The sequence below is a fragment of the Leopardus geoffroyi genome, chromosome A1 (assembly GCF_018350155.1).
Source record: "Leopardus geoffroyi isolate Oge1 chromosome A1, O.geoffroyi_Oge1_pat1.0, whole genome shotgun sequence".
Lineage (NCBI taxonomy): Eukaryota > Metazoa > Chordata > Mammalia > Carnivora > Felidae > Leopardus > Leopardus geoffroyi.
In genome coordinates, this window is record NC_059326.1 from 27,696,882 (window position 1) to 27,715,289 (window position 18,408).

Here is an 18,408-nt window from a genome sequence, read left to right on the forward strand (position 1 = left end):
TGAAAGCTTCCAGCCTGCAGGCCCGCCCTACAAATTTTAGACTTGCCAGTCCACGTAACTATTTAAGCCAAATCATCAAAATAAATAAATAAATAATGCATACTACTTGGTTCTGTTTTCTGGAAAATGTATCCTGTATGTAAAATGTATCTGTATCCTGACTGATACAGATTTCTGCTTTAGGACCAGAAAATAAAGCTTTTAGGCATATGCCCTTGATTCATATATTATTCACTAATTAAATCAACATTTAAACATTTAATCTGGGTGCCTACTACAGACCAGACACTGCAGTAGGGATAGAGAAACAGATCAGTAAGATGACCTCACAAAGGTTACAAACTGATTCACAATCTTAAACCATGCATGCCTTCAAATTTTACTAGTTTGCTTTCATTATTTTATTTATCCATAAGTATATTTAATTCCTTTTAAAACTTACTAGATTTTTAGCTAGAAATACTTCTTGGGTAATAAAGGTATGCTAATACTAGTTGTCAATGATTCTCAAAAGTTGACGCATAGGACGACACTTCCATTCTTAGGCTCAGATTTTAAGTCAGATTATGGACCATATATAAAGCATGCTCTAGGCTACTTGCAAAAGCACATGGTTGTAAACCCCATCCATTTTCTCATGTTGCTATATTAATATGTGGGAACATCAAAGTTAAGATCCACTGCTTTATACAATTATACTTAGATAACCAGAGCGCTAAGAATAATCTAGTACACATACTTTGCTAGTGTTAACACAGTTCATCAGTAAATTTTGGAACAAGGATGCACTAACTAAAAACTATTCTGTGTATAAAATTATAATCATATAGTAATTGGAATTAGAAATTTTGTGATAACTTTCACTTTAACACTAGATATAACTTGAGAGGGGAAGACTTCATTTTAATATCTTTATTTCATTTTCGTTGATGTAGTAGGGAGCAACGGAATTGAGAGGCTGAAAGAGGGCTTTTGCAGATATTTGACAGAGGCTGCCAATAAGAAACCTGTACCTACTCTTACACATTTTCCGTAGGAGCTGGTCCCAACCCTGTATCTGGAACACGGCACTTTTTATCAAAATAAGTTCTCTCTCCTCTGAAGCTGCTGGCTGTGAGCAAGGGAACAGAGGTACCTGAGTCATATCCCCACCACCCTCACTGACTCCACTAGTCCGGGCCCTTCTATGTCACCACCCTTCACGAAAAGGTGATATGATCAATCCTTATCCCTAACAGAGAAGAATGTTGTGAACATGGCTTTTCAGCTACTAAACAGGAAAGAAGAAAAATGGAACTACTCTAGACAGGCAGCAAGATCAAGTAAACTCTCAAATATGAAAGAAATCAATGTCATTGGAATCTCCCCTATTCCAACATCAATACCACCTCTCTATCTCCCAGTTTATTTCTCCATTGTGATCCCAGAATTGTCTCCCTTACTAAATCATGAGCCTCTAGAGAGCAAAAAGTAGGCTTTATTCATCTTTATATTCCCCAAATATAGTATGGGCTAAATAAGCTAGTAGTTAGTTGACAGGATGGATGTATATGGGGACAGATGGTTAGACAGACAGATGGCCAGCTGATTGAGTACTCTGCTTCTGGGCAATAGATGGCTTCTGAGAAGAGTCCAGATAAAGCTGAAGGACACAGTCAAGGTTAGGCCAAAGAGGAAAAAGGGAAGGTATAGGGACAAAATAAAGGTTAGAAGCTGGGAAACCTGACTTCTGACTAGGGTTCTGCCCTTAACTCATTGTGACCTTTGGTCATCCCAAGTGAATGTGTATGTGTGACAGAGGGCAGGGATCATCTATAGAATATATTAAATATCTATAAAATGTTAAATACAGATTAGACTAGTTACCTATGGAATATTTTAAACAGATTAGATCAGACAACTCATAAAACATAAAGTCAACCTTCCATCTATTTAACAATATTGAATCATCTCAAGATTAAGCAGACAGACCAAAAACAGACAAGATTTTTGAAGCAAAATTCTGATCAGAAAGCTCAGAATGATACTGAAAAATAACCACAGCATTTGGAAAATACCTGTTAAAAAGTAATAACTATCATAGGCTCTGTATTCTTCCTTTGTAGCTCTTGATGTTAAACACATCAAATCTAGGGGCGCCTGGGTGGCGCAGTCGGTTGGGCGTCCGACTTCAGCCAGGTCGCGATCTCGCGGTCCGTGGGTTCGGGCCCCGCGTCGGGCTCTGGGCTGATGGCTCGGAGCCTGGAGCCTGTTTCCGATTCTGTGTCTCCCTCTCTCTCTGCCCCTCCCCCGTTCATGCTCTGTCTCTCTCTGTCCCAAAAATGAATAAAAACATTGAAGAAAAAAAAAAAAAATTAAAAAAAAAAAAAACACATCAAATCTATAAATACAACTTCTGAAATGTGTTCTTTGATCTGAAGCTTCAGATATACCTCTTCTCAAAAGCTGGGTCTTCTGGGCACTTCAAGGTTCATTTAGGTCTAAGAGTTAGTTTAACTTGTTCATCACTGCTATTTAATTTGCTGGCCCTAAATTGATCTCTTTTATGTTTAAGGAGTATCCTCAGTTCTGTTTCCAAAAATTTGGAGGAAAGGGACTTTTTTTACCCAATGGATATCCTTTACCATTTCATTACTGTACTTTTATTAAATTATTTCCATGTCCAGTGATGTCCTGAATTAAGAGTTCTAAACTATCCTTGAATTACAGTTCTAAACAAATTTTGCCTTTCTTCAAATGAGCTTTCCCTTCCCCACACCTCCACACTCAATACATACTTCTCCCCTCAATACATCTCTTTCTGGAAAGTTTCCATTTCTCTTTAAAAATGTTTTTTTCAACTGAGAACAAACTGAGGGTTGATGGGGGGTGGGAGGGAGGGGAGGGTGGGTGATGGGTATTGAGGAGGGCACCTTTTGGGATGAGCACTGGGTGTTGTATGGAAACCAATTTGACAATAAATTTCATATATTGAAAATAAATAAATAAACAAACAAACATTAAAGGAAAAAATAAAAATGTTTTTTTCATGTTTATTATTTATTTTTGAGAGCAAGAGAGACAGAGCACGAGCGGGGGAAGGGCAGAGAGAGAGAAGACACAGAATTTGAAGCAGCTTCCAGGCTCTGAGCTGTCAGCCCAGAACCTGATGTGGGGCTCAAACCCACAAACTGTAAGATCATGACCTGAGCCGAAGTCGGACACTGTACTCCCTGAGCCACCCAGGCATCCCTGGAAAATTTCCATTTCTATTTGACTGTTTTAAAAGGTACAAGCAGAAATACACAAATTATTCTAGATATAGAGACACCATACTTTTATACAAAAAGATACGTTTCTGTTTTGCTTTATTTCCAACAGCTTCCATAGGGTGTCCAATGTTTTGTTGTCGTTTCTAATACAGTAAGTCAATGTCACAATCATAGAGCTGAAAGGAATTACAGAAAACATCTAGCATAGAAAAACCCACATTTTATAGAGGAAGACACTGATGTCCTAAAAAGTGACATTCCTTGTCCAAGGTTTAGCATTGGTCATTAGTGTCTGCACCTGGACTAAAATACAAGTATCCTAATTCCAGACCAGACCCTATGTCTTCAAGCAACAATTTAAAATTATTGCCATGCCCTCTCCTGCTTGCACTCTATCTCTCTCAAAAATAAATAATAAACATTAAAAAAAATTTTTTAAAAAAATGGGGCACCTGCGTGGCTCAGTCGGTTAAGCATCCAACTTCGGCTCGTGTTTCATGGGTTCGAGCCCCGCCTTGGGCTCTGTGCTGATAACTCAGAGCCTGAAGCCTGCTTCGGATTCTGTGTCTCCCTTTCTCTCTGCCCCTCACCTATTGGCACTCTGTCTCTCTATTTCTCCCAAAAATAAATAATAAACACTAAAAAAAATTTAAGTTATTGCCATGCTCTTTTAAAAGATTATAAAAATTCGTCAATCTTTCCAGTGTGAGCTGATAGGCAATGAAACATCCCTATCTGACTTCAACACCCATTCACAAACACCTTATAATGTCTTATTCTATTTATTAGTTTTTTAATGACCTAGAGAACATAATGTCATTTAATTATTTCATGCCAAACTAGATTCTAGCACCGGTCCTTGATGCCCTTACTCCTCATAATTCCCTATTTTTTCACAAAATTTTATATTCCCTCACCCACTCCCAATAAGTTGTATTTTCAATACTTTCACATTTAATATAAAATCATTCCGTTTTTAAGTATGGAAGCAGATAAAACTGACCACTTCAATAAGCAAATAAGTGGAATTACTCATATTTCCTTCAACTTTTCTTCTGGATGGGAACATGTGGCACTCTGTCATTCTTTCAGTATAAAGACCAGTACTAACGAAAGGCACACAATTTAGCCAACAACTGAAAGTCTTACAAGTTGTTGAGGGAGTAACTCAATGAACAATCTCATGAACTGATGCTGGGAATGCAAATTGGGACAATCTGTCTTGAAAGTAATTTCAGCATAGGAATCAACAGCCTTAAATATATGCAAGACACTAGGCTCGGTAACTACAATTAGAAAAAATTACACTAAGAAAATAATCAGAGAGGTGCATAAAAACTTATATATGAGAATATTTATAACTGCACTATTCATAATATAAAAAGTTGGAAACAATTAGAATACCCAACAACAGGGGATAATTAAATAAATTAGGGCATATGTGAAACATGCACTGACCTATCTACTTACAAATAAACTTTAAAAACAAATTCTTCCTGGCACTCTCCAATAAAAACAAATGAACTGATCTCTGGCATCTCCCTTTTTATCCTTGCACTTAAGTTTGCACCCTGAGCATAAAAATGATCTTGCTGAATCTCTAGCTGGCCTCTTCTCTATCATGTACTCCTACAAGCTTTTATTACACTGACTTTAGAGGCCCTGGGCAAGTACTCCCTAAACTCTCTTAGATTACATCTGATGTACACCTTACCTGCAACACTGTAGCTTTGCTTATTCTTCTTGCTTGGCAAATCATGCCACTTTCTAAAAGCTACTTTTACTCCCTTACAAGAACCTATTTTACTTTAGGCAACAATTTCTTAGAGTGGTAATACTCACAGCTTAAATTTCATTACACAGGATTCTTTTCTTCCTTTCTGAGTTAAGGTGAGATAAAATTAACTCTGCTTCAAGGTTTAAGAATTTTAAACTATCTTGAAGCATCTGAAGACTCTGAAAATTACCACAAATATCAGGGCTATAAATCATTTCTTGGAGTTGGATTTCATCAATTTCCGATATCTAAATGATGAAGCAGCAATATAATTTAGTGAAAAAGTCAAGGACTTCCAAAGTCAAAATTGGTTTCGCCACTTACTAGCTATATGACCTTGAGAACTCTTTGGTCCTCGGTTTTCTTATATGTAAGAAAAGTAGCATCTAACTTCACAGGGTTATGATGAGAAATGGGACAATGTAATCACAGTGTTTGGTACTTAGCAGACATTAACTGTTAGTTTACTCCCTCCTTAACCATTTGCATGCACATCATGCACTCAGTACATTCATGCATATCATACAGTTTTATCTTCTTTTCATACATGCAATGAATAAAAATAGAAAATATTACTAATATTATGGAAGCAGGAGGAGACAGGTATGAAATTTTTCATTTTATAAAAGAACTTACATTTGAAAAGATTAAGAGGCAGTGTTTTGGGGCAAACAAATCTGGAAAAAACTTGTACTGGCCAAAAGTGAATTAAAAAAAAAACAACTCCTTTATTTATTTTTAATGTTTATTTTTGAGAGAGAGAGAGACAGAGTGTGAGTGGGGGTGGGACAGAGAGAGAGGGAGACACAGAATCTGAAGCAGGCTCCAGGCTCTGAGCTGTTAGCACAGAGCCCAACACAGGGCTCAAACTCACGAAATATGAGATCACGACCTGAGCTGAAGTCGGATGCTTAACAACTGAACCACCCAGGCGCCCCCAAAAGTGAAAAAGTAATCCTCTACAAAATCTCAGAGTCAAAAACTCTATGACACCAATATAGACAACTTTAGTATCAGAAATAGATGTGTTAGGGGCACCTGGGTGGCTCAGTTGGTTAAGCATCCAACTTTAGCTCAGGTCATGATCTCACGGTTTTTGAGTTCAAGCCCTGCATTGGGCTCTGTGCTGACAGCTCAGAGCCTGGAGCCTGCTTCAGATTCTGTGTCTCCCTCTCTCTCTGCCCCTACCCTTCTCTCTCTCTCTCTCTCTCTCTCTCTCTCTCTCTCTGTCTCTCTCTCTCAAAAATAAATATTTTTTAAAAATTAAAAAAAAAGAAATAGATGTGTTGACACTTAGAAATGAGAATGAATGAGTCAACAGTTCTAAACTACATGATATTCCATGTAGTTTAAATAGAATAGTACAAGTTTTCCAGAATGGAGGGAAAGGCTGAAACGGGCTACCCTGAATCAGTTAAAGGAATATACAAACTGGGTATCAATTCAGAGCCTTTTTTAAAACTTCTATTTAAAATTCTTCACAGGGGTGCCTGGGTGGCTCAGTCGCTTAAGCATCCGACTCTTGATCTCAGCTCAGGTCTTGATCTCAGGGTCATGAGTTCAAGCCACACATTGGAAAAGGGGTGTCAGTTGAGTGTCTGACTCTTGATTTCAGCTCAGGTCATGATTGCAGGGTTGTAGGATCGAGCCCTGCATCAGACTCCATGCTGATGGGGAGCCTGCTTAAGATTCTCTCTCTCCATCTGCCCCTCTCCCCTACTTGCATGCTGTCTAAAATAAATAAATAAATAAATAAATAAATAAATAAATAAATAAATAAATAAATAAAAATAAAAGATTCTCTCTCTCTCTCCCTCCCTCTGTCCCTCTCCCCTGCTCATGTTCTCTCTCTCTCTAAAAAAATAAATAAATAAATCTACTCTTTTTGTAATTTTACAAAAACCATATATTTAGAAATATTATTAAATAATATATAATAATAAAGTTTTCGGTGAATAAAAACAGTAACATCATTGTATGTAGGCAGTATTTGAGGGGAAAAGTGCTGTTTGTAGTACCGTCTGTAACTGATTTCATGGCTGGCTTAGTTCTTATCTCCTCAGTTCTATATGCCTGCTATACAAAACTAATTTTTTAATGTTTATTTATTTTTGAGGGAGAGAGACAGCACAACGGGGGAAGGGGTAGAGAGAGGAGGACAGAAGATCCAAAGTGGGCCATGCGCTGACAGCAGAAGTCGGATGTGGGCTCGAACTAACAAACCAGGAGAGTATGACCTGAGCAGAAGTCGGACGTTTTAACCGACTGAGCCACCCAGGCACCCCCAAAACTATTTTTTCAGTTGTGATGGTGATGATAGTTATTGTGAAATTCCAGAGATACCAAAAGGAAGTGGAATTATTCTCTAGAAGACCATAATAAATTACTTAGAGGAATATGTGATATTTTACCATATCCCTGGACATAGGCACTTCTGTTCACTGACCTGGTAAAACTATAACAAACTTGAAATATAATGATAAATACAGAACAATTGATGAATCTCTCTCTCTCTCTCTCTCTCTCTCTCTGATTTCACAATCCCCTGACACTCTCTGTTGGCAGATACTGAAAAACAAAAATAAAGCCAAACCAACAAAGCAAAAAAGTGCATTGCTGAAGCTGTAGGAGAAATGCCACATTCTCTAGTGGACTAAAAGCAAAGCCACTTACTCCAAGACAAGGAAATCTTTTACTATCATACTTCATCAGCTACACAAGCGGAAGATAAGGAAAATGGGGACAAGTTGGGTAAGAGGATAAAAATGAAACTATTAGGATCCAGAGTTGTGACCCAGAATGAAGTTTCTCATGAGATAAAATGTTATACACACAAGGCTTCTTAGAGAAATGGCTGATTCTAGGACAGGAGCAAGAAATGTACAAAATAAGCCTAGAACGCCTTATAGTGCCAGAAGTAAGGAAGTGCTCAAAAAAACTCCACAATAATGGGGTATGTCAAAGGTATATGGGAATCAACTGAAAGAGATACCAAGGCCGAAGGAAGAATAATTTAAACAACAAAATAAACAATACTGTTATAACCCAAAGTATAAATATCCATGAATCCAGGCCAATATAAATACATGATGGAATAAATAAATAAATGGGGGAGAAGAGACAAATCTCCTGTGCAGAAAAATTCCAAATACTTTCATAAAGAACTCCACCCTCAAGGAGGGGAAGCATAACTCCCTACTCCTTAAATGTAGGCCATACATAGTGACTTCCTTTCAAAAAGTACAGTAGGGAAAGGGAAAGGGGAAAAAACAGCTAACTCTACAGTGGAGAAGCCAGACAAATGCTACGTCATCAGATTAGTTCAAGGAGAACCTAAGTAGTGAGAAATCATGTTTCTAGTACGTGCCTTCCATATGGACAAATTCCAGTGGAGGGGCACTACAAAATATCGGAATAGCATTCCTCAAATCTGTCAGGCGCATCAAAAACAAGGCAAGTCTGAGAAACTGTCGGCCAAGGGGAGCCAAAAGAGACATGAAAACTACATGTAATGTGATCTCCTGGATGAGATCCTGGAATACATTAGAAGGGCTGTAGGTAAAAACCAAGAGATTCTGAATAAAGTAGGGACTCTGGTTAATAATGTACGAAGCAACAATGGTTTGTTAATTATAAGAAATGTACCATACTAACACAAGATGTTAAAAGGGGAAACTGAGATTCTGTGTGCTCTCTTCTCACTTTTCTGTAAATCTAAAACTGTAGTTGAAAAAACATCTAATTTTAAAAGAAAAAAAAATGTTATATGTGATTAGATTTTCACGAGAGCTAATAATGTTTATTGAATCCCTAACAGCATTTAGATAACATTCAGAGCACATAAGACAGTGAAAATGGAGTTCCTGAAATACTCTGTCTTACGCTGTGAGTTACATAGACCTGTGGGCTAAGGGAATGCACACCATTTATAAACTAGTGTTTGGTAACACTGCTTGTAGGAGACTATGCTTTCAAATTTCTCACATCTGTGAAATTCAAATCACCTTACAGCTGAAAATAGATAAAAGTGAGTGTGTTGGTCCCAGACCTGTTTGCATTCACTGGTCCATTTCCCGGCTTTTCCCTACTCTGTTCTTTTGGGAGGAGAGCTGAGTCCTGCAGGCTCCTGTGTCACCTGGCTCCAGTTGAGTCTGATGAATGGGGCTCAATGGTGGGAGACAGGAGGGTGGGAAAAAAGGGAAGTCCACGGTATTTCTCCCCTTTCCTCTGCCTTGTAGCAGCAGCTCTCGCAGCAGCCGCGTCCCGAGGCTCCAGCTCCCTCCTGCACAGACCCCCACGGTCTAGTTACAGAACAGTGGTTATGAAAACACCTCTTCCTTTTGACCCTGCAGCCGAAGAGCGCTAGCGGCTTTTTCCTGTTCTCAGCCTCTGCACTGCCTCACAATCCCATCTTCTCAACAACTCCTTCACCTGTAAAACCAACTCTCTACATTCCATTTCCTTTGTTTTACATAATTTAAATGTGTCTGTTTTCCTAGTTACACCTTGAGGACACAGACAGGTTGAAGGGCAATGGAGATGGAATATATTTTGAGTAAAAGCAGAGTAAAGAAAACAGAATTCCGGGGTGCCTGGGTGGCTCAGTTGGTTAAGTGACCGACTTCGGCTCATGTCATGGTCTTGCAGCTCGTGAGTTCGAGCCTCATGTCGGGCTCCATGCTGACAGCTCAGAGCCTGGAGACTGCTTCGGATTCTGTGTCTCCCTCGCTCTCTGCCCCCCGCCTGCTCATGCTCTGGCTCTCTCTCAAAAATAAATAAACATTAAAATAAAAAAAACTAAAAAAAAAAAAGAAAGAAAAGAAAAGAAAGCAGAACACCTTTGGAGCTCATCCACACATCAACTGTGTGGCCCTGGGCAAATTATTTCACTGCTTTAAGCTTTGATTCGTTCATCCATCAGTGGGGGATTATAACAGTATCTACATTTCACCCGGTTATTACATGGACTAAATTGGTTCATGCATTTAAAGAACTAGCCTAATGCCTGGTACAAAACATTTAGCTACCACCACTATTACAGCTGCCATTACGGCTTCTAGACTCCAGAGGACTGTCCACTGTAATACAATCTTAACTGGTCTTGCCCTCTTCTGCTTCTCTATCCTCTACCCTTCTTGAACAATGCCCTAGGCTTTATCTTCCTGAAGCCCACTACTGATCACACAGCTCCTACAAAACTGCAACAGCCTATAGATAAGGTACTCGTTCCTTAACCTGCCACTCAGGTATATCCACAATCTTATCCCAACATATTTTCCCTTATTTTTTCCCCCTTAATATAAGCTACAGTTGGTTTTCTCTCTTTCTAGCTTCTCTTGAAAAATGAGATATTTTTCAAGGCTCTTGAGGAGAAACCCATGTTTGATTCATCTTTGTACTTACTACAGCACTTAGCCTCAGTACTTTACCTAATAAAATGGGACTCCGTATCTCACATTTAGGTAGTTTTGCTTTTGTCTCTCTTGCCCGAAGAGACATATCTAAAACATGTTGCTAAGGCCAACATCAAAGAAATTGCTGCCCATGTTTTTTCTTCTAGGAGTTTTAAAGTAGGACAGCACTTAATAGAATCGGTCTTGCATTAGGTATTTAAATTTGATCCAATTTACCCTCTCGAGCAGTGACGGGCAAACTTAAAGCCCACGGGCCAAATGTGGCCCTCCAACTATTTTGTTGGATAAATAAAGTTTTATTGGAATAAATATTTTTTGGAATACAGCCATATTTATGCATTATCTATGGCTACTTTTGGCTTTACAATGGCAGAGTTCGGTAGTGTAGTAGCGACCCTATGGCTGCAAAGCCTAAAATACTATTTAGCCCTCTACAAAATAAATTTGCTGACATCCGTCCTTGAGAGTGGCAATCCTGGTTTATCCATATCCTCCCCACAGACATCTAGTATATAGCTTCCATATATCTGATGTTCAAAAAAAATTTTTTTTTAATTTTTTTTTTTAACGTTTATTTATTTTTGAGACAGAGAGAGACACAGCATGAAAGGGGGAGGGGCAGAGAGAGAGGGAGACACAGAATCAGAAGCAGGCTCCAGGCTCTGAGCCATCAGCCCAGAGCCCGACGCGGGGCTCGAACTCACGGACCGCGAGATTGTGACCTGAGCTGAAGTCGGACGCTTAACTGACTGAGCCACCCAGGCGCCCCCAAAATTTTTTTAATTAAACTGAATTGACAAACTTTGAAAACAGAGTTGGAGACTGTGTTATTGGAGGTAATAAGCAATAAAATTACCAAAACCTGGAAAAGCACATCAGAAGTCAGAGTATTATGTATACTCTGACTACACATACTCTTACTTATATTTTAGCCCTCTCTTTACCATTAAAAAGTGAAACAAGAGAGTCTCATTTATCTTATTCTTTTTTATTCCTTAGGGCTATCAGTTCATAATTCTATAAAACATTTCTCTCATCTTCTATTTTATTCCTATCCAGTTGTTTTCATTCAATTGCTAATTTAAACATTCAATAAAAATTTATGGAGCAGTAACCAGGTTACTGGTACTATGTTGAGAGCTGAGAGAATGGGGATCCTTAAAACTTGGTCCCTGCCTATGAAGGCTATCTAATCTTAGTTTAAAAGACATATTTCGAAAAGGAGAAGCACTATTTAAATACCAGCAAATCAACAAGTGGGTCAAGTCTGGTATCTGTTACTGTCACCTAATTTCAAATCTTCACCAGAAAAAAAAAACAAACAAAAAAACCAAACAAACCAAAAAATTTAAATGTTCCACTACTATGAATCCAAGTATTTCTGAAAATTGGGAAAACAGCTCACTCCATCACAACTGCCACTGCTGGGGGAGGGGAAAAAGAGCATCAAATTTGTTTACTAATTCCCTAAGGCATTTTATTCTTCCAAAACAGCATAAGCAGTAAATAACCCTCTCAATAAATATAAGTTGCCTGAAAGTGTTATAAAATGCTGAAACTTCCATGGAGACTATAACACTTAAGTTCAAGATAGACAATAGCTGTACCAGTGGGAAATTAAGAAGGAAAAAAATCATTCTGCCTCAGAAAGAGGCAGAACTGGCGATGCAGAGAGTAAAGATGGAGACTATTCACTCATACCACAAATATTTATTTAGCATTTACCATATACATATACAAACATTTACTCAGCATGCACCAGGCCCGGTGCTAAGTAAGACAAAGACTCCTGTTCTCCCTCAGAGGCTAACATAAAGGAGAAATCCTACAGAAAAAACACATTCATCAATGTCAGAATCAAACATTCATGTTTAAGTCACTCAACAGTAATAAAGTTAACAGCTGTTCATTTAATAAACAATTAAGTGACTACCCTGGGTCAATTACAGTGCAATCACAGAAGCATAAAAAAGTTCTTGCTCAGAAGACTTCACAGCCTGGGTGCTTATACAAAGATGAGTAACTTTTTAAAGTTTATTTATGTATTTTGAGAGAGAGAGTGCACATGCAGAGAGAAGGGGCACAGAAAGAGAGGGAGAGAGAGAATCCCAAGCAGACTCTGCACTGTCAGCATAGAGTCCGACACAGGGCTTGAACTCAAACTGTGAGGTCATGACCTGAGCCGAAATCAAGAGTCGGATGCTTAACTGACTGAGCCACCCTAACACCCCAACGATGAATAATTTTGATAGATGAAATATTTCAAAAAACTGTACAACTTTCTGAGGAAGTACACAAGAGGAAACATTACTAGGGAGAGGGAACTTGAGTCAGGCAAGGCTTCACATCAGTAACCTGAGTCTCACAAAATGAACAGGAGTTTGCCAGGCAAAGAATTTCAGACAGAGGAGAAAACCACACCAAGTGAAGTCAGAGCACAGGGTACAGTGCAGTGTGGGGAATGGAAAATAGGGTTGGGGTAAGTTGTTTGGGGGTCAGTTGATAGAAAGCCCTGTATACCACCCCGAGGAAAGTTTGGACCATGGTAAACTTATAAAAAGGTTATAAAAATAACTGATGGCAGTGTGAAGTTTAAAAAGGATAAAGTACCAGAAGCCAAGAGGACTGTTTTTTAAAGGCTATTACAATAGGCCAGGGGAGAGATGATAAAGACTAACAGAATAGCAGTGGCAAGGTCAGAGAAAGAAATCAGAGATCAGGATAACGGACTAACAGAAGAAACCTGGAGATAGAGAAGAAACCAGAAGTGATAATGGCATTGTTCACGATAGGGGAAAGAAGAGAATCAGCTCGTATGGGGAGAGAACATAATAAGCTACATTTTAGGCAGCTGAAGTTTGTATTTTTGTTTGTAGGACTCAGTGGTGAGACAAGTGGAAATTCTTATTAACTCCATTCACTGAGAGAATAGTTCTCATTCCTTCCCATTCCAGAATAACATTTATTCATTCAGCAATTTCTTTTTGGAAAGCTTATCACATATCAGGCACCATTATAAATGCTGGAAAAACACAGACAGCAAGCAAAGTCCCTGGCCATGGAGCTTAGATTTCAGCCTCCTCTTATCATATAAAGTTAACCTCCGCTTATGATAACAGTGAGGGAAAAAATCAGATAAAATTAAAAATATGGATATACAATATGTAAGTCATGTGATTTCTTCAAAGGGAAGCTTCAAGGCAAACATTTTAACTCAAATTGCAATGAAAAATACTAGAAGTGATTTGTTTTGGTAATAAGTAGTTAATGACTTACATGTTTTATAGGTTTTCATTTCCAAGCTGGCCTATACTGAAATGTGTATGTGTGGGGCGCCTGGGTGGCGCAGTCGGTTAAGCGTCCGACTTCAGCCAGGTCACGATCTCACGGTCCGGGAGTTCGAGCCCCGCGTCGGGCTCTGGGCTGATGGCTCAGAGCCTGGAGCCTGTTTCCGATTCTGTGTCTCCCTCTCTCTCTGCCCCTCCCCCGTTCATGCTCTGTCTCTCTCTGTCCCAAAAATAAATAAACGTTGAAATGTGTACGTGGCTAATTACATGTTACACTATGCTACTGACACTAGGAGTTACGCTTTTTGGGAAAGTACTGAAAACTGAAGGCTATCATTTCATACAAACCGATTTTTTTCAAAATGCTTTAAAAATTGGTAATATTCTCTTCCTAACATTCAAGTTTCTTCTCTACTTTTTCATAAGAATTAGTTTTGCTTCAAAGCAAAATCTGACCATGACCTCTATTAAAGAATTAATTTTAAGCTACTGTTTTATTCAAGGTATGACACAGGTATTTTTGCCTATATTTTTATCTTTTTAATCTCCTAAACTGGTTATTGCACATTAATTCCTAGTCTCTAAAGGGAAGTTTACCTGAGAAAGAGTTATTTAACATCTACAGCTGCTTTAGTATATTTCAACAACTTTAAAATAAATTGGATCCTTTTAAGAAACAATGTAAAAAAAAATTTCTTCTTCAACTCCTTGATATTTTATTTTTTACTATTTCCTAAGATTACCCATATGTCCCACTCCTGGGTTGTTTCTTTTTTCCTAACACTCTTTGTCAGCTTCCCATCACTTTCAGTACTTCCAAGCTCTCCCAAAATTATTACTATCAGTTCTCTTATCTTCGAACACATCATTGGTCATTGCCTGGACCAATGATTCCAACAGAAGCAGAACAGATCCTTAGGGGCATTTTGAAAATCTGTGAGGACCTTTTGGTTGTCACAATCATTTGGATAGGACGGAGGGTATTTGGTGGATGGGGAACTATTCATCCTAGAAGTCCTAAAATGTGTAAGACAACCCTGTATAACAGAGAACTGTCTGCATCCCTCAGGATTTTAAAAGATCTGCTGGGCATTAAGTAGGTGAAAAGTTTATTTATGATCATCTTAGTCTAAACTTTTATAATATAGTATATATAAAACATATCATTTTTGTGCTATTTTAAAGAAGACCAAATTTTTCAGAAGTGCAACTATTACTTATGTAAATTGAGGGAAGTATCCACTTTGTTGTGTTCAAAATTTTACCAAACATTGTTGACAATTTGGGAAAAATCAGTTTGTCAATGATGATGGCCCTTACGGTATCTGAAATGCCAGAATGCATGTGAAATCAGTCTGTTTATAGTTGTCACATTCATAGTGATTCTTTGCAATATGCCAGCAATTGATTACTTCATTTTATCTTCTAATATAATCACGTCTGAGCATTTACATACCTAAATAGCAAACATGTTATTTTCTAATAAAATATTTCACGTTTATGTTTCAATTAAAGCACTACATTGTTGTTGTTGTTGTTGTTTAATTGATTTATGTTGAGAGAGGGGGAGGGAGGGAAGGAGAGGGAGAGAGGGCGAAGACCGAATCCCAAGCAGGCTCTGTGATGTCAGTGCAGAGTCCCACGCGGGGCTTGATCTCACGAACCCGTGCAATCATGACCTAATCTGAAAACAAGAGTCAGACGCCACTTAACCAACTGAGCCACCCAGGTGCCCTGCATGGCGTTGACTTTTAAAAGTTATTTTTATGAGTATATTTCATTGTCTATGATGATCATTTTAGGATATTACAGAAGACTTTACAAACTATTTATTATAAAAAAGGGGGCACTAGGTAGGACAGGAATCACTTTAGAATCACTGGCCCACACTTTAGCCTTCATGTGCCTGGACTACTGAAGACATCTAACTAATATCTTAAATTCTACACATACCCTCTTCCAAATGAAGTACCTACAGATGTGAAAGATCACCAATATTACTTCTACCTTCAAAATACCACAGAGCTGCCAACTGCCTTGCAAGACGGTCCAGTACTGAGATTTCTACAATTCTCCATAAACATATTCCTCTACCTAAGAACTTACCCGTTCTACATCACAGACTGAATATTACCCTCAAAAAGCCTTATTTCTAAGAAGTCAGCAAGTCACGGTGGAAGGGTAGAGGGAATCCTAGGTCTGCCCCTTACTTATTATGACAATGATCCTTGGGTAAGTTACCACTTTTTTTTTTTTTTTTAATGTTTTTATTTATTTTTGAGACAGAGAGAGACAGAGCATGAGCAGGGGAGGGGCAGACACAGAATCTGAAGCGGGCTCCAGGCTGTCAGCACAGAGCCCGACGCGGGACTCGAACTCACAAACCGTGAAATCATGACCTGAGCTGAAGTCGGACGCTTAACCGACTGAGCCACCCAGGCGCCCCTACTTACCACTTTCTGAATCTCCTCATTTCTTAAATGAGAAAAAGAACCTTCCTCCCAAGGTTGTGGTAGGAAATGACTCAAACAAGTAAGAGCTCAGAGCTTACTACTTCAAACTTTCACCTGTTTTGTTTACTCACCTATCCCAAGGCCTTAGAATAATAACTGGCACCTAGCAGTATTCAAGAAGTGTCTGTTGAATGAAAACACATTGCTTGCGGAAACCTTCCCAGGCAAGCCCAATCTGACCGCTCCAGAAATGTATCAGTTAATCAAGTAAGGATAACTGAGTGCCCACAAAGTGAGTGGTTACTAGAAGAAAATCCCCAGTCCCTGCTCTTAGGAAACTTAGAAAAATACCGGAAAACGTAGGTCAACATAAAAAATGTCATAGTACAGTAGTCAACAAAGGGTATGGGACAGTTAAGTGCTGTGCATCTAAAGGCAAGGTCTACATCACGGCAGGCTGGCACAGCATGGAATGCCACGTGAAAAAGAAACAAAACAGCCATGTTTCTAGACTTCTTCCACTCTTCTTACACAAAGCCTGAGAGAACTTTACAACAGCCAAACCTGTCACTTCTCTGCTTAAAGCTCATCAAAATGGTATCACTGCCCTCAGGATATCCTAACTTGTTCACCTGTTTTATCAGATACTTCGCATGTTCTAGCCCCCACTTATATCTGGCAACTGCACGGATTAATAATGTAGCCACTAGCTTACATGTGGCTGAGCGCTTGAAATGTGGCTAGTCTCAGGTAAGATGTGCCATTAGTGTAAAACACACACTGGATTTCAACGACTTGGTACGATAAAAAAAGGACATAAATAAAAAATACCTCAACAATTTTATATTGATTACATGTCAAAATATCAACGTGGATACACGGGGCTAAATAAAATACATTGTTAAAACTAAATTCACCTGGGGCACCTGGGTAGCTCAGTCGGTTAAACATCCGACTTCCGCTCAGGTCATGATGATCTCCCGGTTTGTGAGTTCGAGCCCCCTATCAGGCTCTGTGTTGACAGCTCAGAGCCTTGAGCCTACTTCCGATTCTGTGTCTCCCTCTCTCTCTGCCCCTCCCCCGCGCTCTCTCTCTCTCTCTCAAAAATAAACATTAAAAAGATAATTAAATTAACTTCACCTGTTTTTCACGTTTTAAAAATGGCTACAGAAAACTTAAAGATCTGTATGTATTATGCTTGCATTATGCTTCTACTGGACACTTACTTTTCCCAGCTCTACATTTTAGCCTGAAGAAACCACTTGCAATTTCCAACTGGGCCCTGTTTCTCTGGCTTACGACTCTGTAGACACTACTACCGGTGCCTGAAACACTTTTTCCTCTTCCTTTCGCTGAGTTATCTGCCACTCATTCTTCAGATCTTAGTTTTTAACCGTCTTTCTCCAAGAAGCCTCCTCTGACTTCACCCCTTACCCCCGCAAGGCTGGAGTGGGGTCCACTCTAGGCGATAGGTGAATCCATCCTACCTAGGATGATGGGTGATCGGCGAATCCATCCTACCGTACTTATCACGCGGTATCTGCAACTGCCTGTCTCCTGGTCTATCTCCCCGCAAGACTGTAAGCTCCTTGAGGGAACAGAGGCTACACACGCCTACTCGTCCACGCCCGGCACCGAGCACAGCTCGGCGCACGAAAGAGGGGGTGGGACAAGGACGTGAACGCCGGGACTACCACCGTCGGAAGGGAGAGAAGGGTGAGGAGTGACGCACGGCCTACAGGAGTCCGCGGGGTGCCAGCAGGCAGGCCCGGAGACGGGCGGGAACGGCAGGCGGGACTCACCAGTCCGTGGTCGATGTCCGCATCGGCCCTTTTGGTCGCCGGCGGCGAATACTCGGCGTAACGCAGACCTTCGCCGGCAGGAGCGACGCCGCCACCGGCAGCCATGGCAATGGGAGGCGGGGAGGACTCCGGGCGCCGGGGCGTCGCCTACGAGACGGCCGCAGGGACAAACTAGTTAGGGCGGTTCACTCGCGGGTTTAGTTGGCACCGCCCCTCGCTGCCCCAAAGGAGGGCGTGGCCCCAGAAGACCTCGTTCTCACCCAGGCGGGGACCGTTTTGTCCCAGCGAAACTTGGGGTCAGACTCCGAGCTGAGACCCCCTAGGACGAGTAGGGTTTTTTGTTTGACGGAGATTCGGAGACCCAAAGTCAAGGTTGGGCCTCCTGGGCATTGTGTGGTGGAGCTGGCTCTTCCCCAACCCTCCT

At 39.9% G+C, this 18,408-nt stretch overlaps 1 protein-coding gene across 1 annotated transcript in view; it reads right to left on the reverse strand.

The window, feature by feature from the left end:
- DNAJC15 (DnaJ heat shock protein family (Hsp40) member C15) overlaps window positions 1–18,124 on the reverse strand; it is a 70,470-nt gene extending 52,346 nt beyond the window's left edge. The window contains exon 1 of the mRNA XM_045477522.1: window positions 17,985–18,124. Coding sequence (XP_045333478.1) covers window positions 17,985–18,089 — 105 coding nt within the window. The 5' untranslated portion in view covers window positions 18,090–18,124. The remainder of the gene's footprint in view (window positions 1–17,984) is intronic.
- Between the last annotated feature and the right edge of the window lie 284 nt (window positions 18,125–18,408).